This window comes from Miniopterus schreibersii, assembly GCF_964146895.1.
Source record: "Miniopterus schreibersii genome assembly, chromosome: 11".
NCBI classification, from domain to species: domain Eukaryota; kingdom Metazoa; phylum Chordata; class Mammalia; order Chiroptera; family Miniopteridae; genus Miniopterus; species Miniopterus schreibersii.
Window position 1 is genome coordinate 45,008,849 of NC_138111.1, and position 26,301 is coordinate 45,035,149.

The 26,301-nt window shown below is 42.8% G+C and overlaps 1 protein-coding gene across 9 annotated transcripts in view; it reads left to right on the forward strand.

The window, feature by feature from the left end:
• PDCD1LG2 (programmed cell death 1 ligand 2) overlaps window positions 1-9,647 on the forward strand; it is a 53,724-nt gene extending 44,077 nt beyond the window's left edge. For 3 of the 9 annotated variants that reach the window (XM_081151320.1, XM_081151319.1, XM_081151318.1), the window contains exon 6: window positions 8,253-9,647. In XM_081151320.1, the coding sequence (XP_081007446.1) occupies window positions 8,253-8,266 (14 nt within the window). In that variant the 3' untranslated portion in view covers window positions 8,267-9,647. Of the gene's footprint in view, window positions 1-7,162; window positions 7,320-8,142 lie in introns of all 9 variants that reach the window. The other 6 variants (XM_081151317.1, XM_081151321.1, XM_081151316.1 and 3 more) reach the window with 4 other exon arrangements.
• Window positions 9,648-26,301: the final 16,654 nt, after the last annotated feature.

The following is a 26,301-nucleotide window of genomic DNA, read 5'->3' on the forward strand; positions in this document are numbered from 1 at the left end:
AATCGAACTGGTGACCTCTTGGTTCATGGATTGATGCTAAACCACTGAGCCACTCTGGCCGGGCACTAACATGGGCTTTTAAATTCTCAAACCTATCACGTCTCCTCTGTTCAGATCTCTTCCATGGCTTCCCATTGCTCACTGGGTGATGTGACTCATGTCTCCAGCTTTATACTGCATCACTATCACCTTTGTTACCCGAGCTTGAGACATACAGGATTTTCTAGTCTTCAGAGACATCCCCCTCTTTGAAATCTGAGAGAGTATTCTCTCTTCTTAAAATACTTTCTTTCTCTTGTCCACTTGAGTTGGTGTCATCCATTAAATCTCAGCCAAGCTGTCACTTCACCAAGCCTCCCCTGAATCCACACCCTTATCACACTCATTACACTAAGTCCCCTTGTCAGGTGCTTGCCTAGCACCTACTTCTCTTTTCCATATAGTCAGCACATAATTACATAGGAGCTGTTTTACTAGCTTGAGCTAAAAATGCAGTGGCATCTCTTTTAATTTTCCAAGTAATGCTCACGCACACACCTGCCCATCTTAGCAAGAAGTCCAGTGTCTCCCTCTTACAGCATGTAATTCCCCACCTCCCGCAAACGGCCAGGAAACCTCCTTAGCCCACAGGGCCAGTGCTGCCTCCAAGAAGGCCGCTGGGGCGCTAGTTTTAAGCTGCTGCTGTTTCTATTCCTGCCGAGCAACATCCCTGTTCCCTCCAGGTGTCTCCATCACCATACAAAGGCACCCTTGCCAGTCCAGATCCCCACACAGACCAGAGTGATGGAAGATGACAGCTCTCCTGGCTCCTCTCACATGTTCTGGCATTGCTGCCAAAGCAGGACCCTCAAGGGCTGATAAGAGAGGGCGGCCGTCCTGCCTCGGCCACAGCTGTGCCCCGCCAGCCTCTTCTGTTCTCTGCCTTCATGTTGAGCCTGGGACACCAGTCCTGACTTCCTTCTCCTGTGTCATTGCTGTTCTGAACTTCTCAGTCTATTGGAGAGAGTCAGTTCTAGTCCATTTCTGTCCAGAAAGCTCCTCAGCTCCTAAAAAGATTTACCCTCCTATGCCTCAGTGACCCTCTACACACCAAAGTGTACTGGGAGGACAGCTGTTGTCAGTGCATAAAAGGTTCTGTTTGCCATCTCCCACTAAGAGGAACCATTCGAGAAAGCAGGGCTCCAGGGTGATATTGACATTATTGCAAAAATAATGTCAAGTTCTGTTTCATCTGCCGGTCTTTAAGTTTCATGAATACAGGGACTGTTTCTCTTATTTGCCAATATATGCCCAGTGTCTAAAACATTACCTGGCAAACATAAATGTTCAAGAAAATTTTAAACATTAAGCCCACTATATGCAGGTACATATGCTAACCTGCTTTGTACAATATACTAGCCACATGTGGTTTTAAAATTTAAATTAAATAAAAATTCAATTCCTTGGTGACATTTTAAGTGCCTACATACTGTAAGGGCTCAGTAGCCACATGAGTCTCGTGGCTACTGTATCAGAAAGATATACAAGGCATACAATTATTTCCATCTTTGCAGAAGGTTCTATTGGACAGCATTGTGCTAGACCCTTTGCAATTAATTTCAGAAAAAGTGCTTGAAGCAAGAGGTAGTGTCTACTTTGTAAAGGAAGAAACTGACAGAAAATATTTCTAAAGTTATATAGCTGGGGCTTGAACACAGGCCTGACTCCAACACTTGTGGCCCTTCTGTTGCAAAAGTGCTTAATAAAAATGGGCTCCATCTGAATATATTTTACATTATCTTTGGGCAATAGAAAGAAAGTCTCAACCCAAACTCATTGAGTGACTTGTTCATTGACTTGCTGGGTCCATAGCAAAGCCAAGAAGAGAATCCAGTAGGAATTATGAGCTATAGAGACCAGGTCTCTAGAACAGATCTCTAGATCTCTATTTCTCAAACTCTCTATGGTGAAGAACCAGTTTTGGTTTTCTCAAACTTCTGATATGTTAAAATTGATACTTTTGTAATATGTACATACTGAAAAATTACTAAAGAAATGAAACAGAAAGAACAAAGACATAAAACAACAAGCCCAATTTTCACTGGGTTCAATAAATATAAGACATTTGAATAAGTATGATCCGAAAAAATATAACATAGTAAAATAATTACTATAAAGTTTTCTAAATGCTTACATTCTACTTCTGTTCGTATCTTGCTGTGGACTGACAACAAACAGTTCACATACCAGCACCAGCCTATAGACCACACTTTCGGTGGCACTGTCCTAAAAGATTGATCAAGGACTTTATAGGATCTAAACCAAAGGCCAAACATGCTGGTTTATGATGTATAAGAACCACAGAGAATGGCAGCACTGGCCTTGGGCATTAGAGAGGCCTTCACTGAAACTCCAACATCCCAGGGCAATATCTGTGTGTTAATCATTGGGCTCCTTTCAAATATAAAGCCTCTTGGAGGAGACTTGAATGCTGAATTAGAGGCCCAATATGGTCATAAGGGAGTTACTAAAAATCTGGTGTACAGAGCAAAAGTGGAATGAAGGATGGAGTGAATTTAGGAACCTAGGCAACTGCAGGAGATGGACATCAAGCCCTGGAAGAAAATAAAAGTGAGAGGGAATGTGAGATCAGGGACTGAGAAAGATGAAACCAGGGAACCGGTGGTGAGCAGCATCCCATTATGTGAAATTTTGCTTCTGCCAGCTGAGTTGCTTTGAACCAGTATCAGTCATTTACACCTTAGTGCAAATTAATTGATCAGAACTTTTGCTCTGTGTGGGGCTGAGAGAAGAAAGTGGCAGTAAATACTGAAGCAGAAGAGGGAGAGAATTCTGGAGCCACACATTTCCTGGACTGAATCCCGAATTAGCAGTCCCTCAGCCTCTGAGTGCCTGGGGGTCAGGGACAGACAAAGGAATGGGAATGGGGGCCTTCTTTGTTCACAATCTTGCCTAAGGGTATGGTTTTACATTATGCATTATTCAGGCTGAGGTCTCAAGCCATGGTAGACATTTAGACTTCCATATATGTGGATTTATTTGGATTTACTTTTTAAAATAATTTTTTATTTTTCAATTACAGTTGACATACAATATTATATTAGTTCCAGGCATACAACCCAGTGATTAGACACTTATATTACTTATGAAGTGATTACTCTGATAAATCTAGTACTCATCTGACTCCATATACAGTTATTACAATATTATTGACACTATTCCCCATGCTGTACTTTACATCCCCATGATTATACAGTAACAACCAATTTGTACTTCCTAACCCCTTCACCTTTTTCACCCATTCCCCCAACACCTCTACCATTTAGCAACCGTCAAATGTTCTCTGTGTATATGAGTCTGTTTCTGGTCTGCTTATTTATTTATTTATTTATTTAGATTCCACATATAAGTGAAATTATATGGCATTTGTCTTCCTCTCTCTGATTTATGTCACTCAGCATAATATCCTCTAGGTCTATCCATGTTGTTGGAGATGGCACGGTTTCATTCTTTTTTTTTTTTTTATGGCTGAGTCATATTCTATTGTTTATATGCACAACTCCTTTATCTGTTTATCTGTAGATGGACACTTAGGTTGCTTCCATATCTTGGCTATTGTAAATAATACTGCAATGAACATATGGATGCACATATGTCTTTTTGATTGGGTGTTTCGGGATTCTTTGGATAAATACCCAGAAGTGGAATTGCTGTCTTTTTTTGTCTTGTTATAGGCTTTGTTTTAAAATCTTTTTTGTCTGGTATAAATATTGCTACCCCAGTTTTTCTTTTTCTTTTCTATTTCCATGAAATATCTTTTTCCATCCCTTACTTTCAGTCTATGTGTCTTTTTGAAACTGGACACAATGGGTTCAGGCTGCCTGTGAAAACAACCCTAGAAAACCCTAACAGGGTCTGTGTTTGGCTTGTACATAAGATATGGCAGCACATATGCACAAAATATGACTCAAAGCCAGCTGAGCCTCTCCTGGGCACCTCTAAGCCAAGCACAAGTCGTAGCCATCTGCAGATTGCTCTGTAGCTCATGCCAGGTGGCCCTGGGAAGGGCACAGGTGGCAGCTGACCTTGGTCTGCACCTCCTAGGATGCCCCAGAGCCAGCACACCTGATGGGCAGCTTCAGACCATGCCCAAGCACTTCCACAAATGACATATTCAAGGGGCAGACTCAGCCTGCACAAAAGCCCTGCTAAAGTAACTCCTGCTCTGTGGGGTGGGCCCCTGCACAGCAGATCCTCCACAATGGTCACAGCCAGTTCTCATAGCCAATTGGCCTGGTATAAATTCCTCCCATTGATGTGCAACAGCAGTCAAGGCTCAATTACAACAGGAGGATGCACACAGCCTACACAGGGCGTGCTCCTGGAGTTCCCTGCTAGGGTATTCAGGGAGGCTGTGCCACTGGGCCCCATAGGACACCTACTATATAAGGCCACTCTACCAAGACTAGGAGACACAGCAGCTCTACTTAATACATAGAAACAAACACAGGGAGGCAGCCAAGATGAGCAGACAAAGAAACATGTCCCAGTGAAAGAGCAGGACAAAACTCCAGAAAAAGAATTAACCAAAATGGATACAATCTACTAGATGCAGAGTTCAAAACACTGGTTATAAGATGCTCAAAGATCTTAGGGAAAGAGTAGATAAACTTAGTGAGAACATCAACAGAGAGATGGGAAACATAAAAGTGGAGATAGAAAAAAACAAACACGGTCAGAAATGAAGAATACACTAACTGAAATGAAGACTCATTTGCAGGGAATCAACAATAGAGGAGATAAAGCATAGGATCAATCAGCGATTTGGAAGATAAGGAAGCAGAAAACACCCGATCAGAACGGCAAAAAGAAAAAAGAATTTAAAAAATGAGTATAGTGTAGGGAGCCTCTGGGATAACTTCAAGCACACCAACACTCACATCTTTCTCTGGAAAGAGAAGAGAGAGAGCAAGGAATTGAAGCCTATTTGAAAAAAATGACAGAAAACTTTCCTAACCTGGAGAAGGAAATAGATATACAAGTCCAGGGAGTGCAGAGAGTCCCAAATAAGATGAACCCAAAGAGGCCCCCACCAAGACACATCGCAATTAAAAGGCCAAAGGTTAAAGACAAAGAGAGATTCCTAAAAGCAGCAAGAGAAAAGCAGTTAGCAGTGCCAGGACTGGGGCTGCTTCGTGAGAGCTAGAGGGCATGCCAAGGCCAGCCCCTGCTTGTTTGAGAGATTTTAGGAAAGTCCAAAGCCTGAGCCAAGATAGGCCATTTGTAAGGAAAAGCTACTATAAATGGCTTGGGTAAGCCTGCAAGTTTGAGGAGCTGGCCTCTCAGGGAATCACCAGGGCAGGGTGAACAGTGAGCCAGGTTGAAGGAGACTCACATATGGTGCCCATCTGCCAGCTCTGTGGAGGGAGAGCTCAGCAAAGGAACAATGACCTCTGCCAGTATTTCTGTCTGGGAGAAAGCTGTCCCTCTAGCTCTTGACCTGACGCCAGATGTTTCAGTTCCTCCCAGTACGTTCTTGGCATGCCTTTCCAGCTGCTGTCTCAGCACGGGAGCTCAGAGGGAGGGAGTCCAGTAAGTCCATGTGCAGGCCCTGTAAGAGAAACTGCCTGCGACTCCAGCGGCCCTTGGTCTCCCCCAGCCTCAATCCACACTGGCTTTCACAGCCAAGTTATGGGGACTTCTCTTCCTGACACTGGAACCCTGGGTTGAGGAGCCTGAGGCTGGGACCCCTCGCTCTCAAGGGGGCACCTCTGCAGCCAAGGTATTCCTCCCAATTTCTATCCCCCCTCACGGGTGTGGGACCAGCTCATTCAGAGTCTCTGGCCCTCCTACCAGTTTCAATGTGGCTTCTTCTTTATATCCTTAGTTATAGGACTTCTGTTCAGTTAGATTTCAGGTGGTTTTCAATGATGGTTTTCCTGTAGTTTAGTTGTAATTTTGATGTGGCTTTGGGAGGAGGTGAGTACCGCATTTACCTATGTTGCCATCCTGACCGCTGGTCTGTTTTTGGATTTGCTTTTTGCTCTGCCACCTTTTAGCTATAAACAGAACAATTTCCTCATTAATTTTATTCCCTTACTGGGATTTTTCTTTTTCAGACACAACAATAAGATATGTCACCACAAACAGGAGGGAAGTGAACAGAGTTTTGAATAGTCATGATTTTTCTTGTTCACTTCTTTTTCTCTCCCAGCTTAAATTAAGAAAGAGCCACTGTTCTATTAATGCAAAAAGGATAACTGAATAGTTTAGGCCTGTACAGAGTCTTCCTGTTCAGTGGCTAGTTGTTCCTACAACCTTGCATTGTTCCATATCTTACTTGGAGAGCAAAGATGGTATCTTCTGTACAGCTACAGAACAGTTGTGTAGCCTTTGGTCTGTCTATAAGGCTAAGTGCTCCTGTGGAACACTGCACAGGGCATATGAGGCCACATAATTAGAAACAGTTAAAATTTAACATCAAAGGGGAGATGTTCAGCTGCGTGCAATCAGTAGCTGTTGTTTTTGCAACAATTGTTAAGTGTTTGGTGAGGGTTTGTGGGTCAAGGATAATGCTGGGGGAATAGAAGTCTTTTCATGAGGTTGACAGGCTTGGAGCTGGAATTTGTAGAAGGGAAAGGATGTGATCTGGAGGTCAGGAGAAGTTAGGTTGCTGAAATCATTCATGCTGGTTGGAGGAAAAGCTCAGACCCTGGCAAAGCAGTGTGCTGGGGACTGACAGGCCTGGGTCATGTTGTAAAATGGGTATTTTTAGCTTTCTTGGGAAAGTTGCCTGTCCTTTTGTAACCTAAAAATCACATGTTGTGACATATGAGTTCATGAGTTCACCAAAATGGTGATGGGCAAATCATAGGAATTTCTAAGTAATTTTGTATCAGCTACTCAGAATATTCATACTATTCATTTTAGAATTCTACTGAATATATCCCCAAAATTCCAGAGGCACCGATTGTGAAAACAACCCTAGAAAACCCTAACAGGGTCTATGTTTGGCTTGTACATAAGATATGGCAGAGCATATGCACAACATGTGACTCAGAGTGGTGAAGTTGGCCCCTACACCCTCTCTATCTCTCACCACTTCCCTGAAAGCCGCCTGTGAAAATATATCCTGTGACTGTATCCTCTCCCCTGTGCACAGAATCAAGGAAACAAATGCAGCATAGGCCTGGACTTGAGGTTCAGTGACACTGAACTTCTCTGAATCAGCAATAAGATTTTCTTGACTCAGAAGTTTCAACACTGGCAGTTTTGATTGAAACATTGATTTGCTGAGAAGCAAAAAATCCTCCATTCCTGTAAGTTGATCTGCTTGACCTACAGTGAGTTTCCATGGGAGAGGCCCCAGTGTTTGAGTTTCATGAGCTTGACATCTTCGTATAAGTGACTCCTTCAGCGCTCAGCATAAAGAAGAAATAGTGAAAGGCTTGAGAGCAGAGGTGGTAAACTCAGATGCCCACCAGGGCCAGGCAGGGATATTGAACACCCTGGAGTTAGCAAAAGCAGGGAACAGTTAACCATCCCTAGGCCTGAAGGGGAAAAGGAAAGGTGAAGTTACCAGAACCCTGGCTCGGAGTAAGGACAGCAAGAGGAGAGAGACACCCACAAGGAGCTATGGCCTTGAACAAAAGGATAAAGTCAACCTGCAGCCTGTCTGGGAGGTTGCTGAGGAATACGTACCCCAACCTCACTCTCCTACCCACTGCAATCTCCTTTCCCTCCTAGGCTGAGGGGAAGTGGGATGGCAGCCAGGGGGAAGAAAGCCCAGTGACACAGTCCACAATGTCATCCTCCTGAGTCTCTAGGAACAAACAGAATAGCAGGCACAGCGGGGAACTAGAAAAGATTCTGACTAGGGAAGCCCCATGAGCTGTGCTCCGGTCGTGCTGAGCTCTCTGCAGCCCAGAGAGGGAGGGAAGAGGGCTCCTGCATTAGGCCTGGAGAGAGGCTGAAGACTTGGACTAATGGTAGAGGGTTAGAAGGAAGGATTGTGAACCCTGCTGCCTCCAGATAGATGAGTTTTTTTTCCTAAAGTAGTTTCTCGCTCCAATCTGTTTTTGAGAATGTCTATATTTCCTAATCAGAAAAGTGATTCTCTTATTTGTGAACTTTCCTCCTTAGATTCGCCGTGTGGTCTCCCGAGCTGGGGTGACTTGATGAGACATCCTCAAGAAGCCTCTGGACTCTGATTGAGAATCCCTTGGCCCACAGAACTTCTGTTTATTTTTCAGATGCCCGTGTATGACCCAGCACTTTAATCTGGAGACTGCACCGCAGCTCCTGGCCACTGTGTGCGTAAAGGAAGGCAGGCAGGCCACCCCTTCACGACCCAGCACTCACCTCTGCAGCCTGTGACTGAGCAAGCACTTTTGCACTTTAGAAAATGGCCACATTGACCTTGGACCCTACCGAGTGTCCTGAGGCTCCTTCTTGCTATCAGACTGAAAATAGAGGGGGTTATTTTTCCATAAGTTTCCAAAGTAATTTCCAGAGCAGAGACGAATGGGAATTTATAGTCAATAGAGTTATTCCCATCTATAGGAAAAGCCTATTGAAACTATTAGCTCAGAGATGGGGCTTTCTACTAAGTGAAGCCGTAATTGGTGTGTTTTATGTCTTACTGGAATCTTTGAAAGTATTTCAGTTTAATTAAAAGGAAGCATTTAAGATTTATTCTCTCTTTTTTTGTTGTTGTTAAATATATCTTTATTGATTTCAGAGAGAGGAAAGGAGAGGGAGAGAGAGAGATAGAAACATCAATGATGAGAGAGTCATTGATCGAGCCCGCAACCCGAGCATGTGCCCTGACCAGGAATCGAACCCTGATCGCCTGGATCCTAGGTCGACGCTCAACCGCTGAGCCACGCCCGGCCGGGCAACAGGAAGCATTTAAGTACATAGAGTGGCCAACGACAAATCGTGGAGAAAAGCCACTGAGTATTTTTGTGAGATCTAAATCACAAAGCATTTATTTTACCTGTAATGACACCGTGTTGAATGGTAGTTTTGTTGTTTTAACTACATCTTTCCTTCCAAGAATTCTGTTGTTTTTTTAACCTTAGAAACTAATGATATAACATATAAAAATGTTGTCATGTTAATATGCTATGTCTGCAAAGATTTCATTCAGGTAAGTAACCATAATGGTCAAAGCCCCAAACTAAGGTTGTTTGCTGACCCTGTTTGGCTTTAACCCTTTCGGAGGTTCAGTTTCTGCGTCTGGGGTACGCTGATACCCACTAGTCAAGGCTTTGATTGTTGTCACTGTAGAAATCCTGTGGGATCCCATCAGGTGTATGGCAAGGGGGAGGGTAAGTGGGCACACCGACAACAGTTTCATTGTGTTAAATTCCATCTCCATGCCGGGGCCATGAAGCTCAGAGCATTGGCTGACCCATGAACTACCCAAATGTGTATCTTAGCAAGTATAACAGGGTCTTAGGTCAGAGGGACTAAAAGCAAGCTCTTGAACTGGTGCTCCGACTAGGGAGAACTTGGAATTAATGGGAATGAGGGCATGTGAAAGTGAGTAACAGACAAATCATATAACACCTCAATTCCTCCATTCCCTGTCTCTACAAATCAAAGAATGCCTTTGAAGAATAAAGCTCAATTGTTTATTTATCAAAGTGTTCCAGATATTCCAGTTTTGGCAAAGTGACCATCCAGGGCCCATCCAAGTCAGTAAGTTTCATATTCTATGAGGCCAGTTGGCTCCCATAGGTTTGAAAGCCTTTCGCTTGGATGCCCTCTTCAGAAGGGTGGGGTCCAGAATGGTTTCCCAGGTCTGTGTTGGTGTGGGGTCCCTGCTGGAGGAGCAGCACTTCCTAATGCTGTGGAGATCAGGGCAGGCAGACAAGGTCTTCTCCCCGGGGAAGCAGGCCCACCTCTTCTGAATCCCCATGTGCTCCCAGATATGTGGTCAGCATGAGAAATCCTTGAGGGGGCGGGGAAGGTTTAATTTAGGAACCCAGTGGCATAATGGTTTCTGTCTAAATACCACCGTCTTTGGTCCTAGATTGGGGCTATTCTCTAGAATACCAAATAGTGAGAGGGATCCCCAGCTCTAGTATCCCCAAATTCAGGCTCCTTCACAGAAGAGGACAGATTATAGGCAGTGTGAGAAATGCTCCATGCAACAGCATGCTGTCGTAATGTCGAGCATTTATCAAGTACTTACTACATGCCTGATATTATTTAGCATTTTACGTGTATTTATTGGGATACGTTCTCTCAAAACCCTCTGCAAAAGGCACTGTTTATGTCTCTATTTTAAAGATAAAAAGACTGAGGCACGGAGGGGTTAAGAAATGTGGTTAAGGCTGCCTGTTTAGTTTTGAAGGTATAGAGCTAAGAGTATAAAGCCATATTCATTATATCCCGTAATGTGCCCTGATTTCCTACCAGGTGGATCTCTACCGATTGCACATACCTTGTGGTCTCTTTTGCTGGTCAAAGATTAATTTCACTCTTACTCTATCTGGAGAGGCACTAGAGGAGGCTGGGTGGAGTGTAGACTCTGTCTTCAGAGATTCCAACCCCAGCTGAACTATGTATGAGTTATACAGCTTTGAATATATCAGTTGATGTCTCTAAGTATCAGATTCCTTATAAAAAAACACACAAATGAATAAGGAAGGTATTTAGCACCTTCCTTTATCAAGCACTTTCTGTGTATGTGTGGCAGACAGTAAATACTGATAAATATCAAGTACCATTGGTAATCCCCCTATGTACCGGCCCCTTTGCCCTTGCTAAATGGACAGTGGTCGGACACTGTCAGAGCTGCAGGATTACTGCTAAATCCTACTCCTAAGGGATTTCCAAGGAATTTCCAGCCAAGGTATATCAGCATGGGTTTCACGTCCGGTACAGGCTCTCTGCCACCCAGAACACATCCTTCCTGAAACCTCATTTCTCCCCTGGCAAAATTCTATCCATCCCTCAGATGTCAGTCGTGCCAGAGGATATTTTCTGGTTTTCTCCAACTGAGTATGAGCTCTTATCTCGGACACAGCTACTTCTTTGTTCCTCTCTAAAGCAGTTATCTTTCTCAGTTTTGAATCATGAGGATTTAAGCCCTTTATTGTTCCCCCTTGGAGTGTAAATTCCTGGAGGGCAGGAAGATTGTGGGATTTTGTCATTTCTGGAGCCTCTTGTATGTGATGGATACCTCATGCATGATTGGCTATGAGACTCAATATAATACTGAGGAGAATAGCTACACTTGACATTCTTACTTTTTATGACCTTAATATGATTGGCTAAAAAGAATATAAATGGTCATCTTTAAAACAAATGAGCAAGATGAGTTTTAAGTCTTTTTTAGAAAAGTACCTTTTACAAAGGAAGCAAAAATAGCATTTGGGAGAATCTGAGGAATTGAGAAAAACCAACCAAACAAAAACCACCTATGATCTCATCATCCAAGCAAAAGTATTTTCGTTTTTGCTGTCAGCACTTGCTCTTCAGACATGTACGTACTTTCAGCTGTAGCTGTAACATGTAATTTTCTATCCTGTTTTCAAATTTGTCATTGTACCATAAGCTCACACCTATGTTGCTGACTGGTCTTCCTAATTATCATCTTAAATGGCTGCAAGGGTCACAGATCCATGATGACGAGAAGGAATTGGGCCCAAACTCTATCCCCTTGGCCACTCTACACCTCTCCTTCCTTATCTGGGGGGCATGTTCCAAGATGCCCAGTGGATGCCTGAAACTGCAGATAGTGCCAATATATACTGTAGGCACAGTAAGAGATTAACAACAATAACTAATAATAAAATTGAACAATTATAACAATATAATCTAATAAAATTTATGTGAATGTGGTCTCTCTCTCTCAAAGTATCTTACTGTTCTCTACTCACCTTTTCACTTAAAGAAAGCATTTTACAACTTCTCTTTGGCATATCCTAATTTCCAGCATTACTGTGCGTATGCTTTGGGGCCATTACGAAGTAAAATAAGGGTTACTCAAACACAATCACTGCAACACCTTGGCAGTCAATCTGATAACCGAGATGGCTACTGAGTGACCATCTTCTGTCTCTTATGTATGGGAGGGAGCCTAGATAGCATGGATATGGTGGACAAAGGGATGGCCTCGAGGGTTGGGAAAGAGGGTCAGTATGAGATTTTATCACGATGCTCTAAAGGGCTTACAACTGAAAACGTATAAAGTTTTAATATTTAAATTTCCCATTTAATATTTTTGTTCCATAGTTAATTGCAGGTAACTAAACCCGTGGAAAGCGAAACTGCAGATAAGTAGGAGTGCTGTAATCCCCCCTTTTGACCAGTGGACCACAGTGGCATTTGGGGTCCCTAAGGATTAGTATCATTTTAGAGTAGTGTTTAGGAATCTCTGAAAAGTCTGGGTATTTCCATTTCTCCCAATGCATAAACACCTTAGTAATTGGCTTCAAGTCCCTTTGGGGATGACTTGAAGAAAGTTCTATAGTAAATATTTGTGGCATTGTTGCAGCGTCCTTTCTCAAGAGGTCTCTTCTGCCTTTTCAACCAGAAGCTTCAGATATTCCTCCTGTGTTGAGCTTGAAATATTAGATTGCCCATGTCATATTGCCTGGAGCCATCATGAGGTTAATTAAGGTTACCATATAGCTAACTTTCACACCATGTGCCAGACATGGCTCTAATCACTTTACATGTATAATTTCATTTAAACTTCACAATTCAATGAAACAGAAATTATTACTGTCTCCATCTTACATACAAGCAAACTAAAACCTGGTGAAATTTGATAAATTGCTCATAGCAGAGTTACCCTTAAGATTCTGCAAGCCGGCCATGTGACAAGAAATCAGATCATATATCTGTAACAGGGTCATATGGTGTTTTAAAATGATATATATGTTCAGTTTTCTCCAAAAGCCTGTGAGGTGACTGGAAGCAGGAACTGGGTTTTTATTTGTTTATGTGGTCCCAGCATCCATTACAAGGATTGGCACATAGAAGAGGCTTAACAAATATTGTGGAATTGAATTGAAGGCAAAGTGCATGAAGTCTAGGGAAAAGAGGTCAACATGAGAAAATGTGTTAGCGAATCCCAAGCCTGTCCCGTGGAGAGGGGTCCCTGGCCCACACATTCCTATCACCCATCAGATCTGTCCCTCCAGTGGCGCTGATTGCATCAAATTCACATAGCTTGATGACATCAGCCACTGAAATCATTCCAGCCATCACCCCCATGCCGCACCCCATATTGATTCTATGGTTACCAAGAACCTGATTATAATTTCACTTCTCATATAGCCTTTTCTCTGGGAATAGAATGTTCTGAAGCAAGTTCTGATCTGCACATTAATGGCATTTTTCTTCTTTAGTTGTAGAAACGTCTTTTAGGAGTTTGGTTAACACAATCCAGTTTTTTTCAGTCTAATTGTGAGTATACAGAATCAATTTTCTGAACTTTTTTTTTTATACCTCACCTGAGGATATTTTTTCCATTGTTTTTTCAGAGAGAGTGGAAGTGGGGCGGGAGGGGGGGGGAGAGAGAAGCATTGATTGGTTGCCTCCTGCACGCCCCTGACCAGGGTCAGGGATAGAGCCTGCAACCGAGGTACATGCCCTTGGCCAGAATAGAACCTGGGACCCTTCAGGCCATGGGCCTATGCTATAACTACTGAGCCAAACTGGTCAGGGCAATTTTCTAAACTTTTAAGGTAAGACCTTGATGTTGCCAACAGGAAACTATTTTCTTATAAAGGTGCTTATGGTGGTTATCAGCTGCCTCCTACTACATCTTGTCTATAACTGTATACTCTCAATAGTAGGCTCCTTTTAGGAGAAGTAAACTCAAAGAGAGTAGCATGTTTTCTGCTTAGTTCTGCTTGTTCTATAAAAATAGAATTCCATGTTCAAAGAGAACAGCTGCAAAAAGTCCAGAGGAAGCAACTATGCCTGAAATTTTGAGTAGTACAGATGGAGGAGAAATATAATCAGGCTGCTAATCAAATCAAATAGCTTCCCAGCATCTTAGTTCTCCTTGCTTTAAAATTTAAAAAATGAAATGCTGAAATTACAGTTAATTTAAAATATAAATCAAACAAAATTTAAGTAGGTCTTTTCAATCATTACATTGGCAAAGCTTTTAAATTACAACATATAATGTTCCAGAAGGTGTTGTTAACTTGGTAGACTCATAAATTATCAGTGGTCACATAAATCAGCACATACAATTATTTTGAAGGGTGATTTGTCTATAGATAAGAGGCCATATGATTTGTCATACCATTTGTTCAAGTAATTATACTTATGTATCTCTACTCTAAGGAAATAACCCAAAAATATAGAAAAAGCTAAAGGCATGGAATGGTCCATTGCAAATATAAGTAGATGGTTTTTTTAAAAAGCTTTGCCATAACAATGAATTAAAAAAGCAAGGTATAAAACTATATGACCTTAGATTACTTTTTTGAGGTCATTAAAAAAAGTAAACTCAGAAAAATATCCTTGGATATGTAGCAAGAACCATGTCAAGATTCATATTTTTACCCAAAAATACCATTCCAAGGATTTTTCTAAAGGAAATTTATAGACTAAAGTGAAACATGTATTATATGAAAAATAATATATTAATTGCAGTATTATCTAGATGGCTCTAAACTGGAAATAACCTGTCAGACAAAATGAAGGCGAGTTTGTCTTAGTAATTTGAATTTGCATGACACTATAGCCATACAAGTGACGGTTGGGAAGATTATATAGAAATATGAAATAATTGCTACGATATAATTTTAAGTGAAAAAAAAGTTTCTATATACTGAGCATTTACTCTGAGCTTATCACTGTGTCACTCAATTTACACACATTATCTCTTTTCATGCTCACAGAACCCAACATGTAGGGATGAAATTGTACAGATGAGAAAATTGAGACAAAATTGCTTAGTAATTTTCTCAAGTCTACACAGTAGAGCCAGGATTCAAACCTAACTAATATCAAAGCCATTTCTCTATATCCAACATGCTATAAAAGCCCTAGAACCCCGAGGATAATAAACAAAGGTCAGGGAAGGAGGGAGGGAGAGAGGGAGAGGGAGAGGGGGAGGGGGAGGGGGTGGGGGACAGGGAGAGGGGGAGGGGGTGGGGGACGGGGAGGGAGAGGGAGAGGGACAGGAGGAGGGAGAGGGGGACAGGGAGAGGAGGAGGGGGTGGGGGACGGGGAGGGAGAGGGACAGGAGGAGGGAGAGGGGGAGAGGGAGAGGGGGAGGGGGTGGGGGACAGGGAGGGAGAGGGACAGGAGGAGGGAGAGGGACAGGAGGAGGGGGAGGGGGAGGGGGAGAGGGGGAGGGAGAGGGACAGGAGGAGGGGGAGGGGGAGGGGGAGAGGGGGAGGGAGAGGGACAGGAGGAGGGAGAGGGACAAGAGGAGGGGGAGAGGGGGAGGAGGTGGGGGAGAGGGGGAGAGGGGGAGAGGGGGAGAGGGGAGGGGGAGGGGAGAGGGGGAGGGGGAGGGAGAATCGGAATGGGGCAATGATGTGGGTTGTCTTATAATAATTGTTTGCTTTCAATTGCAATGTTAAGTCCAAATAAATAAAAAGAAAAAAGAGAGAATGGACAAAAGGCTGGAAAGAAGTGTACTAAAATATTAATGACTTTGTTAAAGTGGTAGGGTTGTGTATAATTTCCCACTTTTTTTTCTATTTCATAAGATTTCTTGTAATTTATAGTACTTTTGCAAAATATTGTTTTAAGTGCTTGCTTTGGCAGCGCATATACTAAAATTGGAACAATACAGAGAAGATTAGCATGGCCCTTGTGCAAGGGTGATATGCAAATTCATGAGCCATGCCATATTAATAGTATATACGTGTGTGTGTGTGTGTGTGTGTGTGTGTGTGTGTGTGTTTTAAGTATTTGTCTTATGTGGTACATAGAAACTAGAGATCTGTAAAGCTTATTGATCAATGAAACACTGTGATGTATACTCCGGCATTGGTACTTCTGGCAATACAAGTGTTATTACAAATATGAATATCTGTCATTTCTTCAAAAAAGTTTGGGGATTACTTCCACAAAGTCCTTCATTTTTATTTTATTTTTTTTTTACACATTTGTAAAGAAAATCTAAAAGCTCATATTCCTTCCCTTTTTCCTTCATCTCCATTGCTTTCCCAACTGTAAAATTAGATTGGTACTAACAGTAACTGTCTGTTGATGTGATGAGATTATGAGGAACTTTTCTGTTCTTTATAGGCTTCCTGTATGTGAAAGGTTTTAAATCACATTTAACATTTTAAATCTGAAAAATAATGTTTACACTTAATGTGCTAAATTAAATTATCTTATTTAAGTTGCAAAGCTCCCTTCATATTTTGAAATATTAGAATTGTATTGTCTGTCTATTAAAAATCAGAAGTCACACAAATACCAAATATAGTGGTATTTTTGCCAAAACTTTTATATGTACAACCCATGTTTTTCCCCTTAGGTCAGTTTTGCCTGAGTTTTTAAGGGAATCTGAAGAGAAACTAAAAGATAAGCTTACTAAGTGAAAGTGTGAAAAAGCACTGGGGTTGCCAGCATCCTCCCTGCTTGATCAAGTGTCACACCGCGTCTGCACACAACGCATGACTGGTCTGTGACTGGGCATGTGACGCACATGTGATGGGATGGGCCACTCTATCTTCTCAAGTAGTGCTCTGGGGAGTTGTCCTCAAGCACCGCCTTCCTGAAAGCAGAAAATTCAAGGGGAGGGAGAGAGAGGGGTCTTTCTAAAGCACAAAAACTACTTTGAGTGTTCTAACAGGAAGGGAAGGAACAGGGAGTGCTGGATGCTGGGAGGTGACATTTGAAAGCTGTTAGGTCAAATGTCAGTCTGACAGGCTCCAGCTGTTATCCCCGAGAGGCAAAACAAGAAGCTGCGGCCCAGGCTGCCAGGGGCTCTGCTTTTCTGAGGGTCATCGCTGAGACAGGGAATTCATTGGACTATCCCGGCAGCATCCTATTTTTTTCAGGGCTGTTGTGGGGAAAAGTCCCCAGGATCTTTTGGAGCCTGTCTTGGGACTTTGAACCCCCGTTTAGCACTGCGTGAGGTATTTCAAGGGATACATAGTCTGTATTAGATCTGCTCCAGGTGGAGGGATTCATAGGGAGCTAGGGAAATACATCACACACAGGAAAAGTTGCATGAAAACAAGGCCACACACAATTAAGTGCCTGATGAGCGGAAACAGAACCTAAGACTCAAAGGAATTCAGAATGGGTGGGAGGGCCCCACCTGGGAGGGGAAGCACAAGGGAGCAGGGAGGGAATGAGCAATGCCCTGGACCTGGGAGATTTTCAGTGATGGGTAGAGAGTAGATAAGTAATGGGGGCAGGGCTGATATTCAAAAACATCACCAACCTGCCCGGCAGTGGCAGTGGCCCATTGGAATGGACACTAATCCAAATGCTGGGGAATCGTCCTGGAAACTCTGGCTGAGCCTGGAGTTACTCCTGGGTTGTTAGATTGTGGGAATATCAGGGAGTCCTGGAGGAGGGACAAGTCTCAGGAGATGGCCGGGGTGGTAAAGTACTCAGGGTGCTTGGGGCAGTGGTTATTTTCTATCCAGTTCTATTCACCACAATGATGCAGCCATGCCAGTGAGTATCTGCTGAGAATCAGCCTTGGATGAGGTCAATGGTAGAACCAGAACACTCAAAACATGCTTTTGCCTGTGGTATTTCATTCGATCTACCTACCTGTCAGTCTATCTATTTGTCTAACTCAGGAGTGGGGAACCTCTTTTCTGCCAAGGGCCATTTGGACATTTATAACATTATTCTCGGGCCATGCAAAATTATCAACTTAAAAATTAACTATGAAAAAAGCTCCTAGATTTATTGAATTTCGAGTCCTGCCTGCAGTTGCCTTGGCAGGGCCACACCAAATGATTGCTGGGGCCATATATGGATGTTCCTCACCCCGGGTCTAACTGGTCATCTCTCTGTCTGTTTCTCTGTGTATATTTGTCTGTCTGTTTTTCTGTGTGCCCATTCATGAGAGAATGAAAACACGGTAAAGGTACAGAAGTGAGAATGAAGGCGGCCTTCCTTCATCTTTCATTCAGTTATTCAGTCATTCCTCTAACAAACTCAGTGTCCCTGGGAATTGAGGGGCCTGCCCAGGGTTGGAATTGTCACAAGAGAACTAGGCATCCTGCAACAAGCCCTGATGTGTATTCAGGTCTGAAACTGAAAATGGCAACAGATGGAAACAAGAGAACTACAATCTGAGTATGAATCTATTCCAGGGGTCTAATCTATGCTAATTAGGTCCAACTGGAGGCAAGGGTAGATCAGAAACCCAGATTCAGTTTTGAGTCAGGAATTGATGGGCTAATAGACATTGCAAATAGTAGTAAAAGAAGCAAGTCAGGCCTAAATCACTTACACTGAGCATTAGTAACAAATCATCATCATCATCATCATTTAGATTTCTGTGGCAAGTTAAAATTTGCAAAGCATTTTCAAATGTCTTATACTAGTTGAGTCTTACTAACAGCTGGGAAAGGGAGTAGGGCAAACATTGTCATTTTATAGATAAGGAAATGGGTTAAAGAAGTTAAGTAACTTGCCCCAGATCTTTTTCAGTAGTATTACCAGTTGGGTAGCTTAGAGAGATAGCATAGGCACGTAATATCTTGATTTTTATCATAGCACATCACAAAGGGTTGCATTTACACACATGTGAAGAAGTGAATATAGCTGGGAAAAGAGGCCAAGCTGACAAAGCAACTATTAAAAAGTTGTCTTGTTTCTGTTTACCTCTCTCTGACTGGTGACTGGGATGAAGACATAGCAGATTAGCTTATACTATATGAAGATTAATAAAGCAGGGACAATATTCAGTTAGATATGTGAGAGCTTTCTAATTTAAGACCCCAGGTTGAGTCTCTAGCTCAAAACAAAGAAAGTAGAAAATAAAATCTTGCTTTTGATTCACACCCCTAAGACGGAAGAAGCTTGTGTTAGGAGTTAATAGGAAAAGGGAGCTTAATATAAAGTAATATGAGTAATGTCATACTCATGACCTGCAAATGTTCCACAACTACAAATGCAGGTCGAATTGAAATTTAATTGATGAAGAGCTAAGGATAACTTTAGTACCACTGATAGTAGGATACTGTTCAGAACTGGGAACAAATAGTCTTGCTGTGCCTACTATGTCTAGACCAGCCTGTATGTAGAGTACTTTGTTCTATTCTGAGCCCCACTTGCCAACTGGAACATTGATCAATGGGAATAGATCTGGGGGAAGCACCCAAGATGCTGATGGGACTGGAAACCACCACAGACTAGGAATACCTGAAGGAGCTGGGTGTATCTCACCTAGAGAAGAACCATTAAGGCAAGACCTGAAAGCCAAGCTCAATGGGTACACTTACACTGAAGTACAGTTTTGTCCAAAAGCTAGAAAGAACTCACTAACAGCTAGAGCTATTCATCAAAGGCTAATCTCCTGGTTGCTGGAAATACAGGGTAGGCAAAAGTAGGCTAAATTACCAGCCACCATTACCTAAAAGATAAATCATAAGTAAGGATACAAAATAATAACAATAATAATAATAATGAGGACAAATAATACAAATATATAACACAATAATTAATAAGTAATAATACAAAACTAAACTCTGCGTTTCTCATATTCAGAACTGTAAACCTACGTTTGCCCAGCCCTATACATACGGCATGCAACTGCCATTTTTCAGGGTACTCTAGAAGGTATTCTTCCGTTAGGAGGTGAACCTTTAAGGCCTCCTTCTTACCCTAAGATTCTATGACTTTTTAAACTAGTCACTTTACTTCTTTTGAGGAGGGGCTGGGGTTGGAATGAAATGGCTCTTGAATTCCCTTCCAGCTCAACCCTTCTACGAAGTACCTGGTCCTAAGGTGCAGCCTCACTCACGTCTCACAGCAACACCAGAGCCAGGAATCTTTCATCTTCAACTTGGTTCCCAATAGCTTATCCTCAGGTGAACTTTTCTCTACCAACTGAAACAAGCCCTTAAGATCTTCTAGTCAATACATCATCAATGAGCCCGGTTTCTAAACCTCATTGGTATGGTTCCTTGAGACCTATTGACATTCAACTTGCCACATTCCTTTCTCAAAATTATTTTTTCCCCTAAACTCTGTTTTTAAACTCAACCAGGGTTGCCTTTTACCTGGTGGCTAATGTCAGGATTACAGAAGGGCTGATGTGAAATTCTGGGTTTGGTTTTGAGGCAGTAACTAGAGATTTTATTGCCTCAAAAACTCGCCTCCGGGCAGGATCACTAAGTGACTGCGCCTGGGTGTGTTAAGAGGGACGCTGGGAAATGCCTACCCTTCCCCCGACACACACCGCCCCCATTTCTTCATCCTTCTGCCTGAACACTCCCCTTTAGAGAGAATTTCATTCAGGACTCAAAGCCGTTTTAGACTTTAAGCTCTTTAGGGGCCATTTGTTTATTAGTTCAACCAGAGCAATATACTACGCCTTGGGAGGAAGGACCATTTTTTAGGGATGTAAGGTCCAGGGGTATCTTTGGGAGCACAGTCACGGGAAAACCAAACTGTTTCCCTTTTTCATTTGTTTTGCCACTGATTTAGTGCTAAGCACTGTCCTAGACGCTAGGGATACAGTGGTAGCAAAACATCATCCCTGTCCTCAAGTGAACTGAGATGATGGGATCTTTCTCTCTAACCTTTTACATTGATGACATTCCATGTAGCAAGACATCACAAGATGACTAAATTGGGGAAAGCAGCTGGGGCATGTGTGGGGTGGGGGAGCCCAGGGCAGGGCCTTTACCCTGGTGGTAATAGCAACTCCTTTAGTCACTAAGGGGAGTGGCCAGAACCTGCTGATTTCATCAGTGGGGGGGAGGGGGGACCAAACCAAGGGAGGGAAAAGTGATCATATAGGGACTAGAACTGAACCTTTCATCCAAAAACCCATTTTTGCTGTAGGGTTTATGTTTTCTGGCAGTGATTTACAGAACTAAGTAGGAGTCACCCTGGGCAATATTGGTGAGGGTGAAGAGCTAAAATGCCCTCAGAGCTTTTTTTGGAGCCTCAGACAGCAGAAGGCAGAAAAAAGAAGCAGCATGTTGTGGTGGTTCTCAGACTTCTTACCCCAAAACACTGAAGGATAATTTAACACTCTCCATCAGTAACAACTTCTAATTTCTGCAGATATTCAAAACAATTCAGGGCACATGGCAGAATATCACGGAGAAGCAGGGCATGGGGAATAATTTCATAACTTCCTAGTTGAGCCTATATTTTTAGGCTTATGGGTATGGGCCTGACTTGAAGACACTAATCTGTCTCAGCAGATTGTTTCAGGGGGAAAAAAACTAATAGTTTTTTTTTAAATCACATAAGTATAAAACCAAGATTCTAATCTGAAATGGGAAGGTTGAGACCATTCATTTATTTATTTGTTCATTGAACAAATAGTTATTGAGCACCTGCTACATTCACACAAGGCACTGTACATAAAAGGCACTGATTATGTAAAATGGTTGTGTTTGCTGTGAGTAGAATTGCAACCTTGAGACTGGGTTTCCTTGGGGTCACAGTCAATGGACTCTTGTCTGTAGGAAAATTGATTCTTCCCACGTGGCAGCAGGATAGGGACTGAGGGGAGATACCCTTCCTATGAGGTCAGAGTAGGAGAAGCTTCGGAGGACTCAGTTTGATATTCTTCTTTTCTGGGTTGCTATTTCTTTGTGTCATTCCCACATCTCCTTCAGTGAAATTGGGTTAAATGTGACAGTCTGTTCTCTGTTTCGAGGAATTATAAAATGCACTGCCACTGGGGCCCCAAGTGGTTGCCTGAAGTAAGCATTCCTTAGGAATTCCCAGAAATCCTTGAGGAGAAGTGGAATTGACTTCCTTGTAGTCATGTGATGGGATTCGGCTGAGAGTTATTTGGATTATTTGGATATTAATCAGAAGTATGACCCTTTGAAGGCTGGACACCTCTGTTACACATTTGTCCTTGCGGGGGACTTGAATGATCCTCACAGAGGGACTGGGCACACTCCCATGATACCAGTCACTGGGCATAGGGGGACACGCTAGGGCAGCTCCCTCTCCACTAACGTGAATAATATTAAAAATGCAAGTTACTTCACATGATGGGGTAAAAATATCCTGATCCAGCTGTCTTGAACGGATTACAGGTTGCCAATCCAAGGTTATTTCCTTTGATTCCTGGCTTTTCCTTCTTTACCTACCATCCATGTTTCTCCCAAGTTCTGGCCCAGTTGTTCAAGTGAAACCAAAGAAGAATGTAACACATATGGAAATCTGCTAAGCTACACTCACTGTGTGTGCAGTTCTGCATAAATTCTTTCATTTAATCTCTTACAACAACTTGGTGAGATAGGTAGGATTATCTCCAGTTTTCTGATGACACATGGAAGCTGAGAGTCCTATGTCCAAAGTAATGCAACCAGTAAGTAGGTAGAGTCCTGGGGTCCTAACACTTTACACAAATCTCAAAGAAAAATGTATTTTAGGATTAGTCTAAGCAAAACGTAAGTAATTATAAATAATTGCCTATCAGTGGACACCAACTTCCAGTTGTATCTGAAACCAGAGCTGCAGGGGACTCAGGTGCAGACACTTCCTCTTCACCTTGAAAACTGCCACAAAGAAAAAGAAGTGAAAGGCAGTTGCAGGCAGATCATGGCAAAATCGACAGCTTTCTCAGGTGATAGGAGTAAAGGAGCCATATCTACCTGTCTTGAGGAATCAAACAGTTGCCTAGAGGTTAATAGAAATCTGTGGTTTCAAACCCAAGTTGTTTTGTACGTCTTGCCCAACAGTTTATACTTAAAATATATAACCCCCACTCATGCAAAATCATGGTTACATATAAAGGCATATCTGTGGTCTGCAGTTTGGTCATCCACGACCCTCTTACGGAGGACTGGCCAAGGAGGCCCTTGCAGACCAGTAGCAGTTTGTGGATTGGCTCAAATGTGCAGATTGCACTTTGAGAAGCACTGAAACTACTTTCCTTTCTGATACTGCAGCCTTACCATGGGTTACTTCTAGGATAAATCTAACCATTTGACCCTCAACGTGGTCTCTACCTGTCAATTCTTTGCAAATTATTTTTTTCCTCTTTTCACTCTTTTTTTAAAAAAATTCAAACAACCTGCAGGCCTGCTTAAAGCAGTCTTTAATTACCGCAGACTTTCTGAAGGAAATAAGAGAGATTAGCGGTCTAGATTTTATGTTCTTTCCAATGATTTCTGTGTAACTCTAAGGAAGACTGCTATTTTTTATCATCTCAAAGATTAAAGTTGCCTCTGACAACAGTAGGGTAGAACCTCAATATTTGCATGTTTCTTCTTCTGATTTTCCCCTTTCCTGATCCTGTACCCACATTTCTAGAGGAACCAGATGCCAGTGGGAAAGAGGTAGAGAGAACACGTAAGCAGAGCTACCAACTCGTGGTAAGCACCTATGTTGGTCTCTTCATAGTCATCTTGTAGAATATGATTTAAAAGCCAAACCAGACACCACCATACCACCCTCTGGGCCTTCCCTTAGTCATCCCTGATTTATGGTAACATCATTTTCTATCACAGAGTGATGATACCATTAAGGGGTTTCTATGCTGAATTACCAGAAAAATTTGGGGGAATAGTGTTATTTCTCTTTTGCTTCCTCTCCCCCAAAGGTCCACTCTGTGCACCTCAAACTTACTCTTCAACCTGGTCTTCTTTTGAGGGTAAATTAGTCAATGGTTCATAGGGAGACACCCAGCTTTGACCTCAGTGGCTCACCAGACCCAGAGCTAGTCCCCCACTCACTCAAGTTCAATAATGATCTTCCACAGGTGCGGTGCACCCCTTGAACTTGGATCCCCCCCTCAGGGTTCCCCTTGGAGAAAAAGAATCAGGGAAGTTCACATGCAGAGAGTTGAGCAGAGAACAGAAACTCCAGAGTCTTCCATTTTCAACTGTTCCTACTGTTCTGATGAGTTGCCTGGGGCTGGAGAGGGAGATCTAGCAGAGGAAGGATGATGGCTTTTAAAGATTTGGGGAAGGGATCTCTGGGAATTTCTCAGGGGATCTGAAGAAAGATTTGTAGAAAGCTCTGCAGTTACTGGGGAAATGTAAACATCAGTGCCTGACAGACAGTAGGTGCTCAGTATATACATTAAATAATTGAATGGTTGAATAAGTGACAGGGTGAAAGGGAAGAGGCAGGAGAGATGAGGGTGAAGCAGGGCTGCGTACAGGTGACACCTGCCTTCCTTTCTTTCTAGGCTCTTCACAGTTGTTTCCATTCTTTCCATTTGCTCCAGGATGATGCCCAGACACCACCTCCAAGGTGACGTCTTCTCTATCATTTCACCCCTCCAACCTCAGTAATTGTGGACTAGGAGTTCTATACCTCCTAGGTGGAGGCTCAAGATAAGCAAGCCTGGAGAGTAAGAAACAAAGAGAGAAAAGGAAAGGGCAAGCAGAGAAGTCTGCATTCTCTTCCTTCCATTTTAATTTGCTGGTGGTTATGGGCGAGTTAGTTACTTCCTTCACTCCTTTGTTTTCTGTAGCTGTGAATTGTAGGTAATATCACTGGGACACACTGAAGGTAAATCTGTGGGCAGTAGATTTAGGAAAGCATAAGGAAAATACCATGCTTCGTAATATCTAGAGAATATGCCTTAAAGCAAACCCTTAGTTCTGTCAGCTCCCATCTAAGCCGGTGCAACACAGACTTCAACATGACCATGAACCATGAGAGGGCTCATTAAAATGCAGGTTCAGACTCAGGAGGTCTTGGGTGGGGTCCAGGATTCTGCACTTCTAACAGGTTGCCTGCTAATGCCAAAGCTGCCCTACAGAGCTATACTTTCAGTAACAAGGACATAGGGTATAGGTCCTAGATCATTGCTATAGTATCTTCCAACTTTAAAATTTGCCAAGTCTCTGCCCCCCTCCTCCCTCCCCACTTGGCACTCTGCCATCATCAATGACTGGCAGAGCCCCAAACATGCCATGCTCTTCAAACCTATGTGTCTTTATGTATCTTCCTTCTCCCCTTCAGCCCACTTCTCTGGATAATTTCCTTCATGTCTTAGTTCACATGTCACCTCAGCTCCAGGAAATCTTCCCAGGCTCCCCATCCTACTAGGCAGTCAAGCCCTCTCTCCTCTGCCCATCACACTGTACTATAGTATGTTGTCTACATGTCCAGGGTCATAGCATAGGGTTGCCCAGGGTATGCCTTACGCAAGGGTCCCTGGCCAAGGAGCCAAGAGGGGGCTGAAATCCGTCCTGTTCTCCACTTGCCGTGCCGGAGCTCTGGTGCAGAGCGGCCTCCACCGGGAGGAAGGGATGATTTTTTCTAATTCACACAAAGATGCCATATGGGCTGATAGCCTGTCTTTTCTACCAGATGTGGGGGCTTTGAGGAAGGTATCAGTCTCATCCATCTTTATGATTTCACCGTGGAGTACAGTGCCTGTCAATGAAATGTTTGAATGAATAAATGATGAGAGAGAAAAATGAAGAGCTATTGAGAAGAATGCACAGGCAATAATTTCATTCAGTTCTAAAAGTAAATCAACTGAGTTGTAAGCAAGAGGTCCGGGATTTGTTATTGTGCTGCTGAAAAGGCAAGGTCCTCAAAGCCCCATTTAAAATATATATATATCTTTATTGATTTCAGAGAGAGGAAAGGAGAGGAGGAGAAACATCAATGATGAGAGAGTCATTGATCGGCTGCCTCCTGCACGCCCCCGACTGGGGATCGAGCCCGCAACTCGGGCATGTGCCCTGACCGGGAATCAAACTGCGATCTCCTGGATCCTAGGTCGACGCTCAACTGCTGAGCCACGCCGGCCAGGCAAGCCCCATCTTACTAAAAGGATTACCATAGCTATGAGTAAAAAGAGGTATAAAGGCTACAGTCAGCACCTTTAGAAGACTCATCAGTCCCAGCAAAAAAATAGAATGCCCAGAATCAACACCATATTGTCACGTCTTTTCAGAACTAGGGGCAGATGAGGGAGACTCTAAGGATATGACTTGGTCATAAGATTTATAGGCTACTGAGGGCAGCAGTTTCTATAGCAAAAAAGTCCTGAGGACAAGAAGAGGGGATGACAAAACCATGAATTTACCTAAAGGGGAGGAAGTCAGAAACAAAACAGAGAATGTGTTGGATAGTGAAAGTGAGGTTCCCACGACTGCTTAAGGGCCCCGGCTTGGTTGAGAAAGGCACAGCTCTAATAAACAAGTCTTGACACAGTATACCATA